The sequence below is a fragment of the Cavia porcellus genome, unplaced genomic scaffold, assembly GCF_034190915.1.
Source record: "Cavia porcellus strain 051 isolate PalLab524CR breed Dunkin Hartley unplaced genomic scaffold, mCavPor4.1 scaffold_32, whole genome shotgun sequence".
NCBI classification, from domain to species: domain Eukaryota; kingdom Metazoa; phylum Chordata; class Mammalia; order Rodentia; family Caviidae; genus Cavia; species Cavia porcellus.
This window is the reverse complement of record NW_026947515.1, coordinates 18,954,034-18,975,547: the sequence shown is the minus strand read 5'-3', so window position 1 is coordinate 18,975,547 and position 21,514 is coordinate 18,954,034. Positions and strand designations below refer to the sequence as shown.

Genomic DNA, 21,514 nt, shown 5'->3' with positions numbered 1-21,514 from the left:
TATATTAAGAGGGTGTAAATAAAATTAGAGAAACACTGCCCTAGATTTTTATAGAACATAAAATTGTAATCTTTCATCACTATTGTACTGTGCCTTACTATAAAAATACAGATGGCACAGTTACCATATAGCTTTAACAACTTGATTATAAACTGCTTTCAAAAGTAATTTATTTGGATTTTCCATATCCTTTAATGAATTGCAAATATATTAACACAAAAGGCCCTCCCCCAAGACTGTACAATTTCTGAAACAAGTCAGGAAAAGCAAAAAAAGACACAAAATTACATTGTTTCAATGCAAATAGAACACACACATCATACCCACACTTGCATTTTCCCGGGTTTTCACAAAGAAAACAAGTCATTGTTTTTCTTAGTGAAGACCCTATAACTCTAACCTCTAATCAGAGACTTCGAAACTGTTTTCTTCCGAAAAAGTATTTTTAATAGACTAAATACTGATTATCACTGAGTTTTTGTTTAAGATACAACAGCAGCATGGTTTAAAATGTTACTTGCAGTTCTTGGAAAAAATAAAAAATTTAAAGTGATGAAATACAGAAAATAGGGGCCACCTTTATTTTTGAATACCATCGTTTTCTTGAAAAAATATTCCAACCTTCTAAAATCCCAGAGTAGTAAGTTTTTCATGGGGGGGAAATATGCAATGCCATATCTTCTGACCAAAAGTATGTGTGTGTGCATGTATGTGTGTTTTGTGAAAAGCTTAAACAGAAAAAAGGATGTCAAAGTATATATAGCATCTTTAATTTCCTTCAAAGTATCTTCTGAAATTTGAAGCAAACATTTTGCCTGACCAAAATGTGTTCTTGTTTCTGATTCCCATTCAATGCAAAAAAGAGAGAGAGAGAGATGGGGGGGGGGGGGGCGGGGAGGAGCAAAAAAGATGGGAGAAAGCAAGAAATTTACTAGGTGAGAAATAAGCTTTCAATTAACTAAATGATTTTAAATGTAGGTACAAGGGAAAAATAAATCAGGCCAAATGTAGGCTGACAGCCCCTCAGTCAGCTCTTGCCATGCTGTGCCATCTTTTCATCCTTGGTCTCAGAATCAGTACCAGAAAGTCTGACTGCACAGGACATAAATTTCAACTATAAAAAGATAATTACACATAGCAAATTACATTCTTAGATTAGCTTTTTCCAGATTTTGTAACACAGAACTCAGGTTGAAGCTTTTTATGAAACTCTGGATCTGATAAGTGTTATCTAGCTGGCTTATGATTTAAAAAATAAAGAATCAAAAATCAAACATTACAGAACTAACGAATTATTGGAATGGAAATAATAAAATAGAATTTTTTGTTAGAATCCAAGTGCTAGCCTTTGGGAATTTTTAATGGTATAAATGTATTCCCAAATTTTCCTTTTCTTTATAGATTATTATTTTTTAGAGAGCACACAGATATAGATTTAGGTAGGAAATTTTGTTGAATGTCTCTCTGGTACCTAACACCTACCTAATCCAAGACTTTCACTTGAATTAATTTATAATGGTATCTAATCCATGTTGGATGAGATTAACAGTAAATGACAGAAAGTTATTGAGTCTAAAGGCTAAAAGTTTTTTGACATCTTTTGTAATCCACCATATTTTCACAGCTTGACTAACAAGTACAGGTACCCAGTAGCTAAGTTTGTCCTTCATCAAATAATCCAAAATAATAACTGTAGGCCTGTCATTCATAAGAAACTATAATTCATTATATTTTGATATTGGCACTTAATAAAATGTTAGCAACTAAAGTTTCTCTAAATTTTTCAATACATTACAATAAAGGAGATACACAATTTAAGACTGTTTAAACCTGTTATTGTGACATTCCAATAATTCCCATTTTTATGCATTATTAGATCTTTAAAATTGTGGCCATTCCCCAAAGATGTCAACCTACATTATAATGATCTGAAGAGAGAACCTGTTTCCTTCATATAAATTTTTTCCCCCAAGCTAAAAAGTTCCAATATCCTACATTCAATTACTCTCATTAAAAGTTCTGATGACCCACGCTACTGAAAGTAATCAGAAGCACAGAGGTGAAAAGAACGGAAATGACCTTAACAAAGGTAACCACATCTTGCACTCTGTTTAAACATTTAGAAAAAGTCAAGAGGATATTGTCTTGAACAAATGTAGATTTGGGGGCACGGTACAATTCTGACTGTATTAAGGCTTTTGCTATCATGATCTCTTAAAGTCTCTCTGTAATGTTACTATACTGTGGTGGATGTACGTGGTTAATAAGGGCCTTATTTTGGCTTTTCAGTGGGGAATCACACTACAATCTCTGAATGTTATGGGTGATCCCAAGAGTTCAGAGAATAGGCAATATGGTAGGGGCCAATTTTAAAGTTTGCAATACCAAGACAACAATGATAAACACTTTGAAGCAAGATGAAAAATAAAAATTCTTGGTAAGACATTAAAGCATTCTTGCCAAGAGTAAGTGTACACTGTATGGAAGGGTATCACATATGAGTCTGAATATGCTCATTATATTTGTTCACAGGGGACACTACAAGTTTAAGGTAATTTACATTCCTTGGCAATCAAGTTACTCTGTTATAGGCAATGTCTTTTATTGTTCCATCTGGCACTTGCTAACACCATTCTTGAAGAACCTAAAATGAAGGCTGGTCACTCTGTTAATCAGGAACAGAACCAAATAAAAACTTCTGGAAAAATGACCAAGAAATTCTGGTTCATCAGTATTTTCAGTATCTAATGGTTCCTTCAAGAAAAAACAACTCTTCCTCTCATGATAGCTTTGCAACTAAAGGAGATTAAAGAAAAAAGAAAGTTCCCACCCTACCCCCTTAAATTGTCATTCATACTGGTAAAAGAGCCAGTCTTGTTAGCAGCTAAATATTGCACTGCCTTTCATTCTTTATACAGTCGGGGTCCCACAAAAGTGGCACACTCATAGTGTGACAAACGGTGACACTGCCGGCTCAAGAGTGAAGACTCAGTGTATGGAGGGACAAGGACACATTAGCACTGGTCACATGTCCAGTCGCAAAAGTCTGATTTCCAGGAGTTAAAATTCATCACTCTCGGCTGCATGAAGTTGTGTGTCGTCTGCATCTGTCATGCTGCTCTCCTGGGATTCATCTGTTCCCACTTTAAAAATGAAACAAAAGTCAACAGTAAGGTGTTTATTAAATACATCTTGTTGCTTCATGAAAAAAAAAAACCCCAAATGCATTATTGGGAGTGCACTATATTCAGAAATGAGATCCCAAATAAAGATCATTACAAACTCTAATACTCTTCTTGCTCTATTTTTTTTTTTGGAGACAGGGTCTTATATTATGGCTGGCCTTGAACTCACTTGTAGCCCAGGCTGGCTTCAAACTCAGAGTGATCCTCTTGTCTCAGCTTCTTGAGTGCTGGGATTATGGGTGAGCATCACCAGACCCGGCTTCTGATATTCTTTAATAAAATGCAATTCCTTATACTCTTCCCCACCCCTTGTCCCTTCTTATTTGAATATTTTCTTTCCATTTCCCAATATCTACACTTTTGGTTTCTCACACCACAGAAACACAATTCCTTATTTAACAGTGTTACTGAAATTAATTTATTGCATTTAACTTTTAAGGACTTAACTAAAACTGCCTTGTCCCAATCAATTCCTTATTTTTGCCCTAGGAATTAGAAACAGCTCTCTGAGACTAAAATAACTACCATTTCCTCTAATCTCCAAATATTGACTCCACTTTGAAGATAATCCCCGCTAGTTCACAGAAATATATACCTTAACCTTTTAAAATTAAAGGTTAAGGTATATATTTTAATATATACCTTTACCTTTTAAAATTAAAGGTTAAGGTATATATTTTAATATATACCTTTAATTTAAAAAGCATTTTTGGGATATAAGACATAGTTTTCTTTTTGGATGGGGGAGGGAAGGATCTTGTTATGTAGTTCAGGCTGGCCTTCAACTATGTACGGCTGGCCTCGGACTCACAGCAATCCTCCTGAGTGCTGGGACTACAGGAGCATACTACTACACCCAGCAGCACTGGTAATTTTGGTTAAAGTCACCAAGTTTTCTACAACAAAGGCATATAATAAGAATTCACATGATCATAAATTTCTCAATTTTCTTAATAAACTATGGATAAATTAATTTTGGTTCTTGTGAGTTTTTTTCAATGTGTCCACTCAATTTAGGGATAGAATATGTACTGCTTTAAAATATAATTATTTTTTCTCTTCCTTTACCCCTAAATTTGTATTTATATTAAGCATGGTTTGGATTTTGGATTTCCTATAGATATACAGACTTTGAACAACTATTACTACAGATCTGTCAATATTTCAAAATGTAACAAGTTTATTATTCTCTAAACATTTGTTTATTAGTCTCAGTTCTGGATTTAGTCTGCTGTATGATTTTTTGACTAATTTATTGCTCTATTTGAGTTTGAATATCTTTCGACTAATTATTGCTCAATTTGAGTTTGAATTTCTTTTCTTTTCTTTTTTCTTTTCTTGTCTTTTTCCTTTTTATCAGTACCAGGGATCGAACTCACGACTGCCTGCTTACAAGGCAGGTGCTTATGCCACTGCGCTAAATCCCCAGCCCCTGAGTTTGAATTTCTAACTATTACCTGATTCTGTATGTGCTTAGACATTACATCACTCTGTTAAATTTTTCTAAAATTCCAGCTGATATAAAGAAAATACCACAGTTAGAAAAATAAAAAAGCAGCCCACAAATTCTTTTAAAAAGTTAGCTTTTTGAATACTCAAAACCTTACATATAATACTCACTAATTTGTTCTTCTTGGGTTATAGGCTCCTCATCATCTGGAAGATAACGCTTATCAATTGCCTCTTTAATCTGGTTATTGGCTCCTTTAGGATCTAAATCCATAGCCCAAGAGAAATTCATCAGGGCGAGGTGTGTTTGACCTAACTTCTTGTAAACCTAAAAATAAACAGCAGCACTACATTTTTCATTAAGTTGTGAACTTCAGCTATAAAATCCTAAACATTTGTAATATAAACTAGACTTCTGACTTACGCATTTTAAATCGTTTCTGATAGGTAGGACATTTTCATCTTACTGATCAACTATACTAGTTTAAATACAACCAGATTTTCAAAATCTTTTCTTTTAGGTAGCAAATTTCTAATTCCATTCATTGGAACATGGACAATGGCAAAAATGGAATACAAAAGCTGCTTAATTAACATTCATTCATAATGATTTTAAATGAGATCATACCAAATCAAAACCTGTCCATGGTACGTACCACATTTGGCCCAGTCTGCAAATCCTGACCCACTATGCCCTTGGCAATCTCAGAAGCCATTTCCTCTAATTGAGGCAACACAGTACTACTGATGTTCTTCTGAGTGATTTATAAGTATTTTATAGAGAATTGGAAGTTAATGGCTTTCTAGGAGGTAGTCCAGTTTATGAACTCATTGCTGGCCTGGGGCTGCAAATGTGATATATGTCTAGATACCATGGCAAGGTTAGGATGCATTTTGTTTCTTCTTTACGATATTGACTTTTTAAATGCTCAAATGGAACTAAATCCATTCTTGTTTAGAGCACTCTGTTAAATCTGCTCAATAAACACACAGTAAGTATTATGTTTGTTCTTTAAAAGTTAGGTTTTTTTTTTTTTTTTTTTTAATCGGTACCAGGGATTGAACTCATGACTACCTGCTTGCAAGGCAGCAGAGCTAAATCCCCAGCCCCTAAAAGTTAGTATTTAAGAAACTTAACAGTGTAGGGTAGGACCATGACCCAAATCTTTACCTTTCCTATTAAGAAGTAAACAAGAGATTCTTTGGGAACAATTTGTTTCAATTCTTCAAGTTCTTGTAAAGCAGACTGAAAAAAGCAAAGAAAAACCTTAGAGTAGCAAAACTTTACAAAGTTTTAACTAAGCAAATGCTTTCCTAAGCATCTTAATAAAAGCTTAATAGATTTCCATTAATGTGCTTCCATCTTGCATTAATTCTTCTTGTTAAAATAAAACATACAAAAAATATTTGTGACACAACAGAACTAGGAATTGGCAGGTATTCACCAGAGCACTTTTAACAATAATACACATACTAATTTGTGAAAGATGCAGGTGGTAACCCCTTGCTTTTGCCACAGTTGTAGTTAACATAATAACCTCCTTCCACACCAAGTGCAGTGGTACATCCCTGTAATCCAGCACTCCAGAGGCTGAAGAAGCAGGACCACTGTGGGTTCCAGGCCATGCTGGCCTACAGATTGAGTTCAAGGCCAATGTGAACTACATAGAGAGACCTTGTCTCAAATACACACACATACCATCGTATTATGTTTGGAAGTATATGAAAGTGCTCTAAAAATTAAATTATAGACCACACAGACCCAAAGTTCTATCTGGACCATCTCCAGGATATAAGCACTAATCTTTGAATACTAGCTATCTAATTTTCACTAATGAAATAATATTTGACTTTCTAAACTAAGTTAAAACTGTTTAATAAATTTTAAAGCTTCAAAAAGAATTGGGGAAAAAAATGAAACTGAGGTTGGGAGTGGTGGCATACAACTGCAGTTTGAGTACTTGGGAGGCTCAGCAAGGAAGACTGCTGAGAGTTTGAGGTCAGCCTGGACTATCTAGTGAGTTCAAGACCAGCCTGAACTACATAGTAAGACCCTGTCTCCACACTAATAAATAAACAAACTCACAACCCTGAATCCCTGAAATCAGATATGGTTTCATTTTTTAGTTAGCAAATGGGCAAAAATAAAAATAATTTTATGTGACATAAAGTATACTCTTGTCACTGAAGGGAGCAGTATAAGATAATGCAAGCTGTTTGTGAGGACAGTTTTTATTAAGTTAAAATCTGCATGTAACCACTAATTCAGCAATCCCACCATACAGAGTCTTTCCTGGAGATATATTAAAAAAAAAAAAAATTCGCCAAGTCTTTTTCTTCCCCTGCTTTTCATTGCGGTACTGGAGATGGGAGCTAAGGACCTTCCGCCTCTGAGCTGTACTTCCAAGTGTATGTATATATATACATGTTTTTGGTCCCGCACATTGAATCCAGGGACTTTGAAGTGAGCTATACACCCTTAGTCCTTTTTCTATTTTGGCAGTTGCCCAGTCTGGGATCAAATTTTGGTCCTCTTACCTCACTCTTGCAAGTAGCTGGGATTACAGGTGTATGTTAGCTTTTTTTTTTTTTTTTTTTTAATTGGTACCAGGGATCAACTCATGACCACGCGCTTGCAAGGCAGGCGCTTATGCCGCTGAGCTAAATTCCCAGCCCTATGTTAGCATTCTTAGAACTAAGTCATCATACAGCGTAAGAACATGCAATCCAGTATTTTTTTTTTTTTTTGAGACAGTGTCTTACTGTGTAGTCCAGGCTGCCCTTAAACTCATTATGTAGCCCAGGCTGGCCTTGAACTCACAGTACTTCTGCAAAAGCCTCTGATACTGGGATTATAGGCATGCGCCACCACTCCTTGCTAATTTTTATTATAAAACACTAGAAACAATCAGTACTTCTGTGCAGCCTAGTTAAATAAATCATGGTCCATTCTTCATTGAGTAACAGATCTATAGGTATGCTTAATTGTAGTTTAAAAAAAGCAAAAATGAGATGTATTTTGTGTGTGTGTCAAAACACACACCATTCCACACACATACTACACTTAAGTGGGTACATGTAAAGTATTTTACAAAGTACATTTATGTGGCTGCTGATTTAGCTCAGCGGCATAAGCGCCTTCCTGGCAAGCGCGAGGTCTTGAGTTCAATCCCTGGTACCGCAGAGAGCTGTGCGTGGTGCTCATGCCTGTAATACCAGCACTCGGAAGGCTGAGGTGGGAGGATCGTTGTGAGTTCGAGACCAGCCTGGGCTACAAAGTGAACTCAAGGCCAGCCTGAACTGCATAGCGAGACCCTGTCTCAAACAAAAATACATACATTTATGTGAGTGGATATATTATTTTCCTGGCACATATTTGCCTCCAAACAAGGTAAGAGTATTTCTATCTACAGGGAGAGGATTAGCAATGATGGGAGAGGGGGAGCTACCACACATGAGCCAGCCTTTGTAACCCCAAAGCCAAGCCAAACCGAACCAAACCAAAAAACGCTAAAGATGTAGCTCAGTGGGAAAGCCCTGGGTTTGATCAGTTGTCAGTGTAAGGAGGGTTAGGGGTGAAGTTATGTTTTCTAGGTAATTATCTAAGTGGCCAATCTAGGGCATCCTTAATACCTCCCATCTTCTTTCTAACTATTGAAAAACAAGAGAAATAAGCTTAAAGCAAATGACAGGCTGAGTTATGTTTGAGAATCAAAATGAAAGGTTTACTACAAATGATAATTCTGTAAGTTAGATTGTTCCTTCTTCTTTCCATATACTAAACAATGTAGAATATACATGGAATTGTTATCAAATGAAAGATGCATGATCTCTTTTTAAGACCCTGAGTTATACTAGTCAAATATTATGAGACACTAATGAAGTTTGTTTTACAATGAAGAGGTCTGAGGGTAATTTTAAATATTTAAGCAGAATTTCTCACACTTTTTGGTCTCTAAATTTAAAAAAAAATTTAACTTCTTCCTTTTCAATCCTTATTCCTTTTATTTCTTTCTCTTGTCTAATTGCTCTGGTTAAAATGTTTCCAGAACTATATTTAATAGGACATCTTTGTCTTGTTTCTGATTTTAGAGTGAAAGCTTTGAGTTTTTGACCATTTAGTATCATGTTAGTTGTTGGTTTGTTGAACATGGCTCTATCAGATTAAGATAAAGACTCTCTATTTCAATTTTCTGTAGGGTTTTTATCATGAATGGGTGTTGAACTTTCTGCCCCCATCAACCAAGGAATGGATAAAAAAAGATACTTTTTTTCTTATAATGAAGTACTGCTCAGTCACGAAGTATAAACTTGAGATCTTTATAGATAAATGGATGCAACCTAAGACCACACATATTAGCAAAATAAATCAGACCAATATATGTAAGTATTATACTATCTCATTAGTGTGAGAAACTGAACAAGAAAATAAGATCCAAAATGTACAACAGATATTGTGAATAGGAAAGAAACAGTTCAAAAGAACACAAAAAGTGTGATGGGAGAAAGGGGAAAGGAAGGAAGGAACAAGGGGGAAAATATATATCTCTATCTGTATCTATATCTATATATACACACAAGGTAGTTAAGATAGTTATATAGCTCGTATCTCTTAATTCATTGAAAATGTTTTGTGCTAATATTGTTTGGACACTATTTCATTTCTATATCTTTACTCTGAACAACTATTATGAACATAACCATATGCAATGTATTATTGGTACTAATGTATTAGACTGAATTAAAACTGTTTTATTGCCTTTTTTTTTTCAAAAATCCAACTAGTATAAACAAATGTTCTATGGAAAAATGAGATAATATAGTAGCCATTGTTTGTTTTCTGTTACTTGGTTCTGAATGCCCTGTAATACTTTTATTCGCTTTAATGGATTTATACTATTTTGTTATATTTGATATCACATATGAAGTTATGCTCAACTATTTCAAAGAAAGAGCCACTATGGTAGTCACTGTTGATTACGGGTTGTCTTCTGGTGAAATACTGTTGCTTACATTGTTCTGTTCTGATCTGCTTTGTTACATCCTGTTTCGTCTTAATCTCTTTAAAATCAAAAAAAAATTTTAAAAAATCCCGGGGGCTGGGGATTTAGCTCAGCGGCATAAGCGCCTGCCTTGCAAGCAGGCAGTCGTGAGTTTAATCCTTGGTACTGATAAAAACGAAAAAGACAAAAAAAAAAAAAAAAAAAATCCCAACTGTAAAAAGATTAAAAAACAAAAACAAAAAATACCAATTCATGATACCAGGGGTACCAGGACATTTTCACATTTGTTTTGCCCCAGTCTCCAAAGCAGCTGGGACTGCAATCATGCACCACCATATCTCCACTGTTTTCTTAAAAGCTTACTAAAGAACTCAGTAAGTGACTTCCGGGAAAACATGGCGGACAGATAACAGCAACTACCGGAGGCTCTCTGAAAGACTCGGCTCAGAAGCCAGGAATGGTGCGGACTAAGGAGACATAAGCAGGTGGAGATATGCTCCGCTGACTCAGGAACGAACTGGGCTGAGAGAAACCAACTTGGAATGCATTCCTGGTGCTAAAACAGGAACAGAAAAGCCTCGGTGTGGAGGCTGGACCCCGCGCCATTGTAAGCCGCGATTTGGGTTTCCCGCCGCACGGCGGCTGGCTGCCTCTACAGTGGCTCGGCAAGGAGAGAGACGCGCAGAAGCTCTGAGAACAGAAATCTGCGAACGGCAGGGAGGCGTGCACTGACTTGTGGTGAGGTGAGTGAGAGAAGCTGACACTCTACCACAGTTTGACTCCAGCGGAGGACTTTCTGGGTCCGAGCAGTCCTGCGGGAGCGGGGCGCGGTGGCGACTCCAGCCACACATCCCCCTCTCGGGCGGGATTGGTGAAAAGTGCCTGGCCTGCGTGACGCTGCCGGCGGACCTGGTAGACTGTCCCAACCCAGATCCCAGAGCCTGACGGTGGCCGGGAGAGGAGACGCGTAGGCTGCCTGGTCCGTAACTCCCTGGTGCGCAGCGGTGAGCGGGAACACCTAACTGGCGCAATTCGATCAGGCTGTGGCTGACTGGGAGAGAAGCTGGGCCTCTTATATAAGCTTGCATATATAAGGAACAGAGAAGAAGAGGCAGCATGGGAAGAGGCAGCAACAAGAAAGGCTCCTCGGCCCCCAATTCTGAGAAACAGGCAATAGCAGACACCGCACCAATATACATAAGGCACCATATAGAGAGCCTCATAGACCAATTCAGGAATGAAGTTATCAACGACCTGAAGCTAGAAGTATGCAGAATAGTTAGAGAAATGCTAAGTACCACCCAAGAAAAAACAGGCGGTGGAATGGAAGAACAGAAAAAAAGGGGAGAATTGTTTGATGGAGAAAACAGAGAAAGCATAGAATACGTGAAGCAGGTTCAAAGGGACTACCAAGATACTAAGAAGTCTATAGAAGACTGGCATAACAGCTTGAAAGAAACTAAGGACAGACTATCTGAACTGGAGGGCAGACTTGTAATATGGGAGAATTAAATGAAAAACTTCTTAAAAATAACAAAGAAACAAACAGCAATAATACAAAGACAAGAAGATGATAAGAGGATCCATAACTTAAGGATTAAGAACATAAAAGAAGAAGTAGGGACACAAACGAGTGAACTACAAAAGCTACTCACAGAAATAATCCAGGAGAATTTTCCTAATTTAGCAAAAGGTAAAGATACTCAGATGTATGAGGCATACAGGACCCCAGCTACCTACAACCCAAACAGAGCAACACCCAGGCATATAATAATAAAAATTCCAGAAATTCAATACAAGAACAGAATATTAAAAGCTGTAAGAGACAAGAAACAGACCACTTACAAGGGAACACCCATCAGAATTACAGCAGATTTCTCGGCACAAACCATCAAATCACGAAGAGCGTGGGGGGAAATAATTCAAGCTTTGAAAGATAATAATCTCCAGCCAAGATTGAGATATCCTGCACAACTGTCCCTGGAAATTGATGGAAAAACAAGGTGCTTCCAGGATAAAGAGGAACTGGGGGAATTTGCAACCACCAATTCAACTCTACAGAGAGTATTGCAAGATATTCTAAAAAAAGAAAAATACAAAGAATCCAGAAATAATGGCAGAGAGGCCACAACGAATGGAGCAGAGAACAAAATGAAGAAGACAAACTGACAGCTACTGACAGAAAAAGAGCTCAACAGAAATGAGGCAGAGAAGATTGGATGATAGGAACAGCTATTTTGGAGAAAATGACATCTTAATAGGTAATACTGATTTAGTATCATCTTGTTTTGAAGTCTCATCTAGCTTTTGTCCTTCTGTCTCTAATGGTCTAAATAGGTTGTATCTTACTGGATTTTATTATGTACGATAGTATAAGCAAAAACCTTGTAAAGACAAGGGGATTATACAGAAACCATTATTCATTTTCTGTTAGTCGATTCTAAATACTCTGTAATGCTGTCATTCTCTTGAATGGTTTTACATTGTTTTGATATACTTAATGCTACAGTATATGAAGTTGTACTCAAGGATTTCAAAGAAAGAGAAAATATGGTAACTACTTTTAGGTTAGGATTATCTGATGGTGAAACACTATTCTGCTTAAATGGTTATGTTTTGATCTGCACTGTTTCGTTGTTATGCCCTCTTTTATCTCAATCTCCACTCCATTATTTACTTTTTTATCTTTATCCTTTTAATTAAAGGAAAAAAATAGCAGGATATATTATAGTAACCCACTTTGACTTTTCATTACCTTGATTTAAAGCCCTGTATTACTCTCACCATCTGGTTTTTAACTGATGTTCCCCTATTCTGTTTTGCTGGATAGTATCAGGTTCGAAAGTTTAGGCATCAGCTGTGAAGATAATGAGATTCATTATGACGCCCATTCTTGTTGACTTTTATCTACTTTTGAAGACCTACAATGTCTCCAATGTTTTGGTTTTGTCGGTTTTATTCTTTACTGTTTTGTTCAATTGTATTATAACTAACGATATAGGCAATTCTATTAGAGATAGCGGGAGGCATTATAGTAACCATTGTTGATCACCTTGTATTATGTTTTTACATTATCTATTATGTCCACCCTTTTGACTTGACCAATTCTGTTCTGTTATGTCACATTTGGTTTTACTCTCTTCCAAAAAAGTAGTAAGAACAGTGGGAGCAATGAAACCCAAAATGTGTAATAGTCATGGTACAAAAGAGAGGAAAAGAAAGTGCTCCAAACTATATAACTGCATGTATATTTAAGTGTATAAGATAGAAAATGATATCACAGAGTTTTATTGGATCAATGAACAGAACTGTTTGCAGTATCATTGATGGAATGTCCACTTTACAAGCTTTAATTTTGTGACTTGAACAATTATTTCTAAGATGACAATATGTAATCCATTAACTAGTGATTTCCTACTGTTCATTTTTTTTTCTGTAAATCTGTATAACTTGTACCCTTTCCCTGCTTTTTTTTTTCTTTTCTCCTTAAATAAAATTAAAAAAAAAAAAAAAAAAAAAAAAAAGAACTCAGTAAGTTTTCTATTTTTTTTTTTTTTTTGGGTACTGGAGATTGAACTTACGACCTCAAGCTTGCCAAGGAGGTGCTTGTGCTGAGCTAAATCTCTGGCCCCAGTGAGTTTTTTGTTAACGTGGATTATAGCTGTCATACTTATCAGAAATTAAAAGTGACAAGCTTTAAAAATATTTGTTACTAATTTAAAACAAACCTATTACATGCTATCACAGATAATGTATTTTTAATGAATAATAACAAACATTTTAGAACACAAAGTTAGTGAGAAATGTGGCTATTTTAAGGTGTTGCTGGTGGTAGAACCCACGGCCTCATACAGTGTATATAGTGCTCTGCAGCTGAACTATGGACCTAGCCTTCTAAAAAGTTTTCAGACAGAGTCTTCGTAAACTGTCCAACTGGCCTCTAAACTGTGATCTTCCTGTCTCAGCTTCATGAGTAGCTAAGATTGCAGAATGGAAGACATTTAATCTGCTACCATATCACTGTCATGTAACTTCTGGCAAATTCTACCACCTGTCCATGACTGGTAAAAGTAAAGGAGGTGAGCAACATCCACGCTTTTCTTTTGTGGGAGTTCAGGCTGGCCTTAATTAAACTCATTAGGTAACCCAGGCTGGCCTCACACTGCAGCAATTCTCCTGCCTCAGCCTCCATGGTTCAGATACAGGCTTGTGCCACCATGCCTGGCTAACATCTAGACATTTTTATGAAATGTTTTAACTTTCTGGATTCCTTAAGTATTTGTGGACTCCAGGAAGCTCACAGTCAACACTTTTAAAATCATCACTTTAGGGCTTGGGATTTAGCTCAGCGGCATAAGTGCCTGCCTGGCGAGCATGAGGTTGAGAGTTTGATCCCTAGTGCCAATAAATAAATAAATAAGGCCTCATAATGTAGCCAAGCATCAGATTCATATTTCCAAAATGGCTACCCACTATACTTCACAGCATGGACAACTGATCAGATTAGAACATGAGGTTCTTTGTTTCTTGTTGTTTTTTGAGACAGGGTTTTGCTCTATAGTTCAGACTGGGCTTGAATTCACTATGTAGCCAAGTTGGCCTTCATTCTTCCTGCCTCAGCTTCCTGAATGCTGGAATTAATGATATGTGCTATTATACCCAATTTAGAATATGGGCTTCTTGAAGCAAGCCTAGGGTTGATTTACTTGGCATGTCTTATGTTGGTATTAAAATGGCATTAATGCCAGATGTGGTGGTGCATGCCTGTAATCCCAGCACTTTGGAAACTGAGGCAGGAGGATTGTTGTGAGTTCGAGACTAGCGTGGGCTACAAAGTGAGTTCAAGCTTAGCCCAAACTGCATAGCAAGACCCTGTCTTAAAAACAAAACAAACACACAAAAAAGGCATTAATAATAATAAATCGAGTAAAATATTTTGATTAAAGAAACAGACCACATATTTAAAGTAATACAATAATGCAAACCCACAAAAAAAAGATAATTACAGGACCTCAAAGAATAAATTAAGCTGGACGTGGTGGTACATGCCTGCAATTCCAGTACCTGGGAGGCTGAGGTAGAGGATTAAAAATTTTAGCCCAGCAACTCAGCAAGACCTATCTCAAAATAAAAACTGACACAAGGCTGGGGATGTAGCTCAGTATGAAGGCCTTGGGTATAATATCTAGTACTGGGGGAAGAAGTGCGGGGAGTGACTAGAACTACTGAATGACAGAAAAAATAAAACTACATATTTAAATCCCTATATATATGTTTATTGGTCTTCCAAAAAGTTTTGAAAAAAATCAAGTTATATCATCTACAGGTACAAATTCTCTATGATGAATGTGACCAAATGTACCAAAAAAATCTGATTAAAAAAGATTATTATTAGTTTGGTACTTTTTAATTTCAACAATTATCAATGTGTAGTGGGAGAATACATTTCTTTCTTTCAGTTCCAGGAATCGAACTCACGACTACGCGCTTGCAAGGCAGGCGCTTATGCCACTGAGCTAAATCCCCAGCCCCGGGAGAATACATTTCTAGAAAAAGAATCTACTAGAATGATAATTTGTTGGAAGTTTATCTGAGATGTTACTCTTTTTGGTAAGAGCAGAGTTTATTAAGACAGAAACCTGAAATTTTCTTTTTTTGGTCTTTTTGAGAAAAGGTTTCACTATGCAGTTCAGGATGGCCTTGAACTTGCAGCGATCCTCCTGTGAGGATCCTCAACCTCCCAAGTGCTGGGATTATAGGCGTATGCCACCACACCCGGCAGAAACCTGAACTCTAAATAATAAATTTGGATTCATGGTTTATGACTAAATAAATTATAAGAAAGTCCCACGTCACTCTATGTCTCTTCTTATTCAGTTTTCCTTATATTCTTTTCTCAATTTCCTTTATCAAGTTACAGACATATGTTTAAAAAAGAGTGAAGGAGAAAAATACAGAGTAGATCTAATCTCCTTATTACAAACTCTTATAACTCACTATATGTGCTTAACATGGTAAGAATATTTTTATGACTTTTCTGGCTATTTGGTCAATGGCTATTCTCCTTCTTGAGGACTTCTATATGCTAAGTGCCTCACTGGCAAGAAATATGGTCATACGACCACCATACTGCTGGTGCTACACATAAAGCACCCCCAAATTTTTTTCCCCCTTTTATTATTGTTGGAGACTAAACCCAGGGCTTTATACATGTTAGGCAATCACTCTATCACTGAATTATACCTATACCTACAGCCCAATATTTTTGAATAATACACACGTATTCGTTTGTCACTACTCACTTATTTTGATCCTAAGAGATGGTTCAGATCTTACCTTGAAATAACTCCCTGTCTTTCTTTCTATGGAGTCTTTACAAGAAAAAACCATATGCTTCAAGATTATCTACACACTCATCTTTCTTATAAGTATTTCATGAAGAAAATCACAAAAGAAAATGACATTAATAGCATTTGAAAATGGAAAAATGAACTCAGATAAAAAATTAAACGTACAAGTAATTTTTAGTTATTAAAAAAAAGGGACATCATTTAAAAACAATGTTGAGTGCTCACTTTAGCAGTACATGGACTGAACAACATAGTGTAGAAGACAATTGAGATATACACTTTACCTTGTATTTTTCATTTGCAAATAAAACTGAGGCTCTGTGAAATTTGCATAGAGGGTTCTTGGGATCGATAACAATGGCTTTGTTTAGGGTATCCAAAGCTTTCTCAGATTTTTTCAGTGCATGCTGAACCTGTAAGAAATAAGTATCAAGAGAGAGCACTAATAAGATCTTTATGAGTAAAAGTGAGAACTAAATATAGCAATGTGACTCACAATATAAAGATAAAACTATTAAGTTGTATGGCCTAACTGGATTGTTCCAGGGTTAAGTGGGATTTGATTATCAAATGATTAAGAGAGTAAATCTTATCTGTAGGGAAAAAGAAACCCTTTATAACTGTTGGTTAGAGAGTAGACTAGTACAAACACTGTGGAAATCAGTGTGGAGATTCCTCAAAAAATTAGGATTAGAGGTCCCATTCAACCCAGGTATTTCCCTTCTGGGTATCTTCCCAGAAGGATTGAAAAACATCACACCACAGTGACATATGTGAAACCATAAGGTTCAAAATATACAATAGTCACTGTGAAATGGGAGGAAACTGTTCAATAAAAAGAAGAAACTGGGGCTGGGGATTTAGCTCAGCGGCATAAGCACCTGCCTTGCAAGCAGGCGGTCGTGAGTTCGATCCCCGGTACTGATAAAAATGAAAAAAAGACAAAAAAAAAGAAGAAGAAACTAAGATGGGGGAAAAGAGAAAGGATAGAAGGGAAAAGAAAAAAATGCAAGTTAGTTATACCATTAGTGTCACTTAGTTCACTGAATAGGAAAGGTTGTGCTAATATTGATTGAAGAAATTTTTATGCCCATATTTTGCACTTGACTAAAGATAATGATGTGTAATTTATCAACAATTGTTACTTTTTCATTATTTTGTTGTGAAAATTTGTTTTACCTTTTCTTCTTAATATTAACAAATAAAGTTAAAAAAAAAAAAAGAGAGAGAGAGTAAATCTTTTTCAATAAGAACACTGAATGAAGTCCCAAGAAACTAAATAATCTAGTTTGGAATGAAAACCTATGTGCTCTGGTTACCAATCCACCATTATGTGTCCATAATGATAATCACAATTCTATCTTTTTCTTTTTTTTTTTGAGACAGTGTCTCACTATGTAGTTCAGGTTGGCCTCAAACACATGGCAGTTCTCCTGCCTCAGCCTCTCGTGCTACGATTACAGATGTATGACACTATGCCTGGCCTACAATTCTATTTTGAGAGTTGGTTTTGGGTTACTATAAATCTAAAACAAAATTTGGTTTTTCCTTTACAAAAGATGATGTATCATTTATATAGGTAACACATTTCAACAGGCTTATTATGGTCCTGTAAATCTGAGGTTTTTCAAAACTATCAAAGAACCTTTTTATGAATCCTGTGTCACTCTGAACAATGATACTTTACTTTAGGAACTTATTTAAAAAACAGTGGCAGGGGCTGGGGCTGGAGGTGGGACTGGTCAGTGATAAGAGTGCTGTTTTAGTATGAGGGAGGCCTAAGGTTTGGCCCATCACCCTAAATCTCATTTGAGTCATATAACAATCTTATGAGATAGGCAAGGTAGCTGTTACTTATCATTCATAAAACGGAAGTTCTGGAAAGCTAAATAACTTACCCAAGGGATAAGAACACACCAGTAATACTTCTTTAAGCTAAATTAAAAAGGTGTTTTATACTGTGAAAGACTCTTGGGATACTATTTCAATAAGAGAAACAAACACCCTGATTTTTTTATAGCAATTAAGTAACAAATGTGTATTTATATTTATTTATGTTTTTTGAGGGAGGGTCTCACTGTGTAGTTCAGGCTGTCCCTGAACTCACTATGTAGACCAGGTTAGCCTCAAACTTGTGCCTCAGCTGCAGCCTCCCAAGTGCTGGGATTACAGGCACGTACCATCATGCCTGCTTAACAAATGCATTTTTAAAGAGATCACGATAGACCAATAATTTTAGAAAGTTACTTACTACTCCAATGTGGCAAAGTAAAACTGAGCTTTGAGGGTTGATATCAAGTGCTTTTTGGAAATGCATTTCTGCAAGGCTGAATTTTTCTTGTTTATAATAAATCATTCCTAAACCATACCTGAAAGTATAAAATACAGTATATTATTAAATTTAAAACCTTTAACTGCTAGTTTAGATCAATTAATAATAGAATATGCATGGTATCTAGCATTTTAATAAGCCTATGCAAAAGAGTAACCATCATGTTAAATATTATTTAACAATTTTACTTTATATCTTACCAAGCCATTTTATAAGAGATATTGCTATAAATAAAGACAGGCAAATTCATCAAACAATACTATGATAATGGAGAAAAAAAAAGAAATCCCATCCTTAAACTATGTCTGGCTATCTAATGTCTGAGTGATTATGATGTGTGCCAAGAATTTCGCTGAATTCTTTACTTTGAGATAGTCTTGAGTTCCTGGACTTAAGTGATCCTCCTGCTTCAGTCTCCTGAGTAGCTGGGACTACAGGTGTGCACCATTGTCCTTGGCACTGCTAAACTTTTTTTTGCTAAATTTTTAATGTGAACTATTTCATTTTATTCTAGAGAGAAACAAGATAGGTTCTGTTATTCCCACTTTCAAATTAGGAAACTGAAGCTCAGCAAAGTTATATAACTTGGTTAAAATTGTATAGCTAACAGAGATTTTAATAAGCCATTTTTAATGCTAAACTTTTCACTCCTAACAATGTTCCATTCATATTCTTTGTCCAAATGCATATACATATAAAAATATGATTGTAGGGGGCTGGGGATTTAGCTCAGCGGCATAAGGGCCTGCCTTATAGGCAGGCAGTCGTGGGTTCGATCCCCCGGTACTTGTAAAAACGAAAAAGACCAAAAAAAAAAAAAAAAAAAAAATATATATATATATATATATATACATATATATGATTGTAATTATAGGATACATAATGGTATCCATCTACAGCTTTCCTTCCTCCCATTTAGTGCATAAAAAGCATGTTTAATATTTATAGACTACAAAATTGTAAATGTCAAAGGCTACATAATAGTATATTGAGTTAACATGCAGAAATTTTTCAAGAATTTTCAAAATGCCAACTGAATATAGTATGTACAGTTATATTAAAAACATCTGTTAGCCATAAATAGATAAGGAACAAGCACCAAATGGACATGAAAAAAATTAATTTCAGTAGTTTTGTTAATCATTATAGTGGTGCTATATGTGAAGAAAAGGTATAAACATTGTGTTAATGACAGTGAAGGTAGAAATGATCAAAGAATTAGAATAATAAATCTGCTGTTGTATAGCTGGATATTTAATGTTATCTTAATGTTATCCAAATAATTCAGCATTTAAACCCTTCCTAGTAAAAGCTTCCCAGTCTCAATAGTCCTCCTTATAACATAATTTACTCCTTATAACATAATTTTTTCCTTTTTTTTTGGTAATTTTTAGACAGGGTTGTATTAGGTTGCTAGGCTGGTCTCAAAATTACAGTCCTGACTTAGCCTCCCCAGATTACAGATCTATAACATAGTGCCTGGCCATAACACAATTTTTCACATGGTAGAGGTCTTAAGAATTTATTACTGAGTGGAGTGGTGCGCACCTCTAACCCAAGTACTGGGAAGGCTGAGGCAGGATGGGTTTGAGTTTGAGGCTAGCCTGGACTACATGTGGCAAGACCTTGTCTCAAAAAAAGAATCTGATTACTGCAAAATAGCAAGATAGATCCCCACACATTTGAAAACCCTATCCAAATCCCTATTTTTTTTTGCTTTGGCTTTTTTCAGACAGGGTCTCACTGATGTAGCCTAGGTTAGCCTCAGACTCGCAGGGCTTCTCCCTTGGCCTCCTGAGTACCAGGATTATAGGTGTGTGCCACAACAGTTGGTTCTTTTTTTCCTTAATTAGTATGTATTTGTGATATATAATATTTATATTCACCTTGGGAAATTAGTACACATATGTATCATTTTAAGAACTCAGTTCTTAAATATTAGAGAAGTCGCATCTGTCTGAAGAGAAAGTAGTATAGGCAAGCCTATTTCGTCTGTCAGCAAAAACTAGCTTTTTCTCTGATTTTTGGCCTTCTTTCCAGGAATATGACTATTTTGAAATGAGATATAATACATTAAGAGGCATACATAAACAGATCAAAAATATACGTCAGATACTCTGAAATTTTTGTTACAATCTCTTTATTATCAAGTCATTGATGAGACTCTGTCTTCACATTTAACTAGCACTTACCATGCATTATAATGTCTAGGATTTACTCTGATAGCATTTCGAAAACAAGCTAATGCTTTGTCTAGTTCTTCAGTTAACACAAACTCATGCCCTAATAGAGTATAGGCATAAGCATAATTTGGATCAACCTGGATAGCTCTCTGGAAGAATTTAATTGCAATATCATGTTCCCGTTGTAGACTGAAACAGTTCCCTGCAGCACACCAGGCCTTAAAAAGACAGAAACAAAAAATAAATAATTAAAAATATTTTTTTCCCCCTTTTTGCCTTTTTCTGGGTAGGCAGTTTGGGCTGGCCTGGATTCACCATGTAGCCCAAGCTGACCTTGAACTCACAGCAACCCGCCTCCCTCAGGCTCCCGAGTGCTGACATTACAGGTATGTGCCAACACGTCAAGCAAAAATGTAACTTTCCTAACAAAATCAAATCTATGACTAAAACCAAGTCTCAGACTTCACTTAGAACAGAAAAACAAAAATGAACAGCCACAGTAAACACCCCATGTTCATTATTAATGGATTCTGTATTGTCAATCTGCTTACTTGCTAAAAAACAAAAAACAATTAATACTTGCAATGCTTTTCTGTTCATTTATAAATTCAACATTTGAGATGCCCACTAGGGACATTTGCAATTGAGGCCAACAAGGTGGTTCTTAGCTTTTATAAAGATGACCAGGGGCCAGCGACTATATGTGTGGGTATAGCTCAGTGTAGCCCAGGGAGCCCGTTTTGAGGACAATTAGAGTTGAAATCCAACTACTGGCACCTAGTAGTAGGGTGGCCTTAGGCAAGTCACTTTTCTCACTTTTTCCCTTGTAAATAAAATAATAAAATCTACCAGGATGGCTTTGTTTTGTTGACAAGTGTCACTATGCAATTCAAGCCGACTTTGAACTCATTATGTAGCTGAGGTTGCCTTGAACTCTCCTTGACTATCCTGCCTCAGCCACCCAAGTGCTGGGATTACGGTGTGCACCACCACATCTGGCCAAGAGGAGTTG

General features: G+C 36.2%; 1 protein-coding gene across 8 annotated transcripts in view; it reads right to left on the bottom strand.

Moving 5' to 3' along the window:
* Positions 1 to 153: 153 nt before the first annotated feature.
* The window catches only part of Cdc27 (cell division cycle 27), a 72,541-nt gene continuing 51,180 nt past the window's right edge, over positions 154 to 21,514 (bottom strand). For 7 of the 8 annotated variants that reach the window (XM_013148350.3, XM_013148351.3, XM_063242278.1 and 4 more), the window contains 6 exons: positions 20,512 to 20,720; positions 18,239 to 18,356; positions 16,272 to 16,400; positions 5,806 to 5,880; positions 4,806 to 4,962; positions 154 to 3,143 (listed from right to left, as the gene is read on the bottom strand). In XM_013148350.3, the coding sequence (XP_013003804.1) occupies positions 3,061 to 3,143; positions 4,806 to 4,962; positions 5,806 to 5,880; positions 16,272 to 16,400; positions 18,239 to 18,356; positions 20,512 to 20,720 (771 nt within the window). In that variant the 3' untranslated portion in view covers positions 154 to 3,060. Of the gene's footprint in view, positions 3,144 to 4,805; positions 4,982 to 5,805; positions 5,881 to 16,271; positions 16,401 to 18,238; positions 18,357 to 20,511; positions 20,721 to 21,514 lie in introns of all 8 variants that reach the window. The other variant, XR_010045246.1, reaches the window with a different exon arrangement.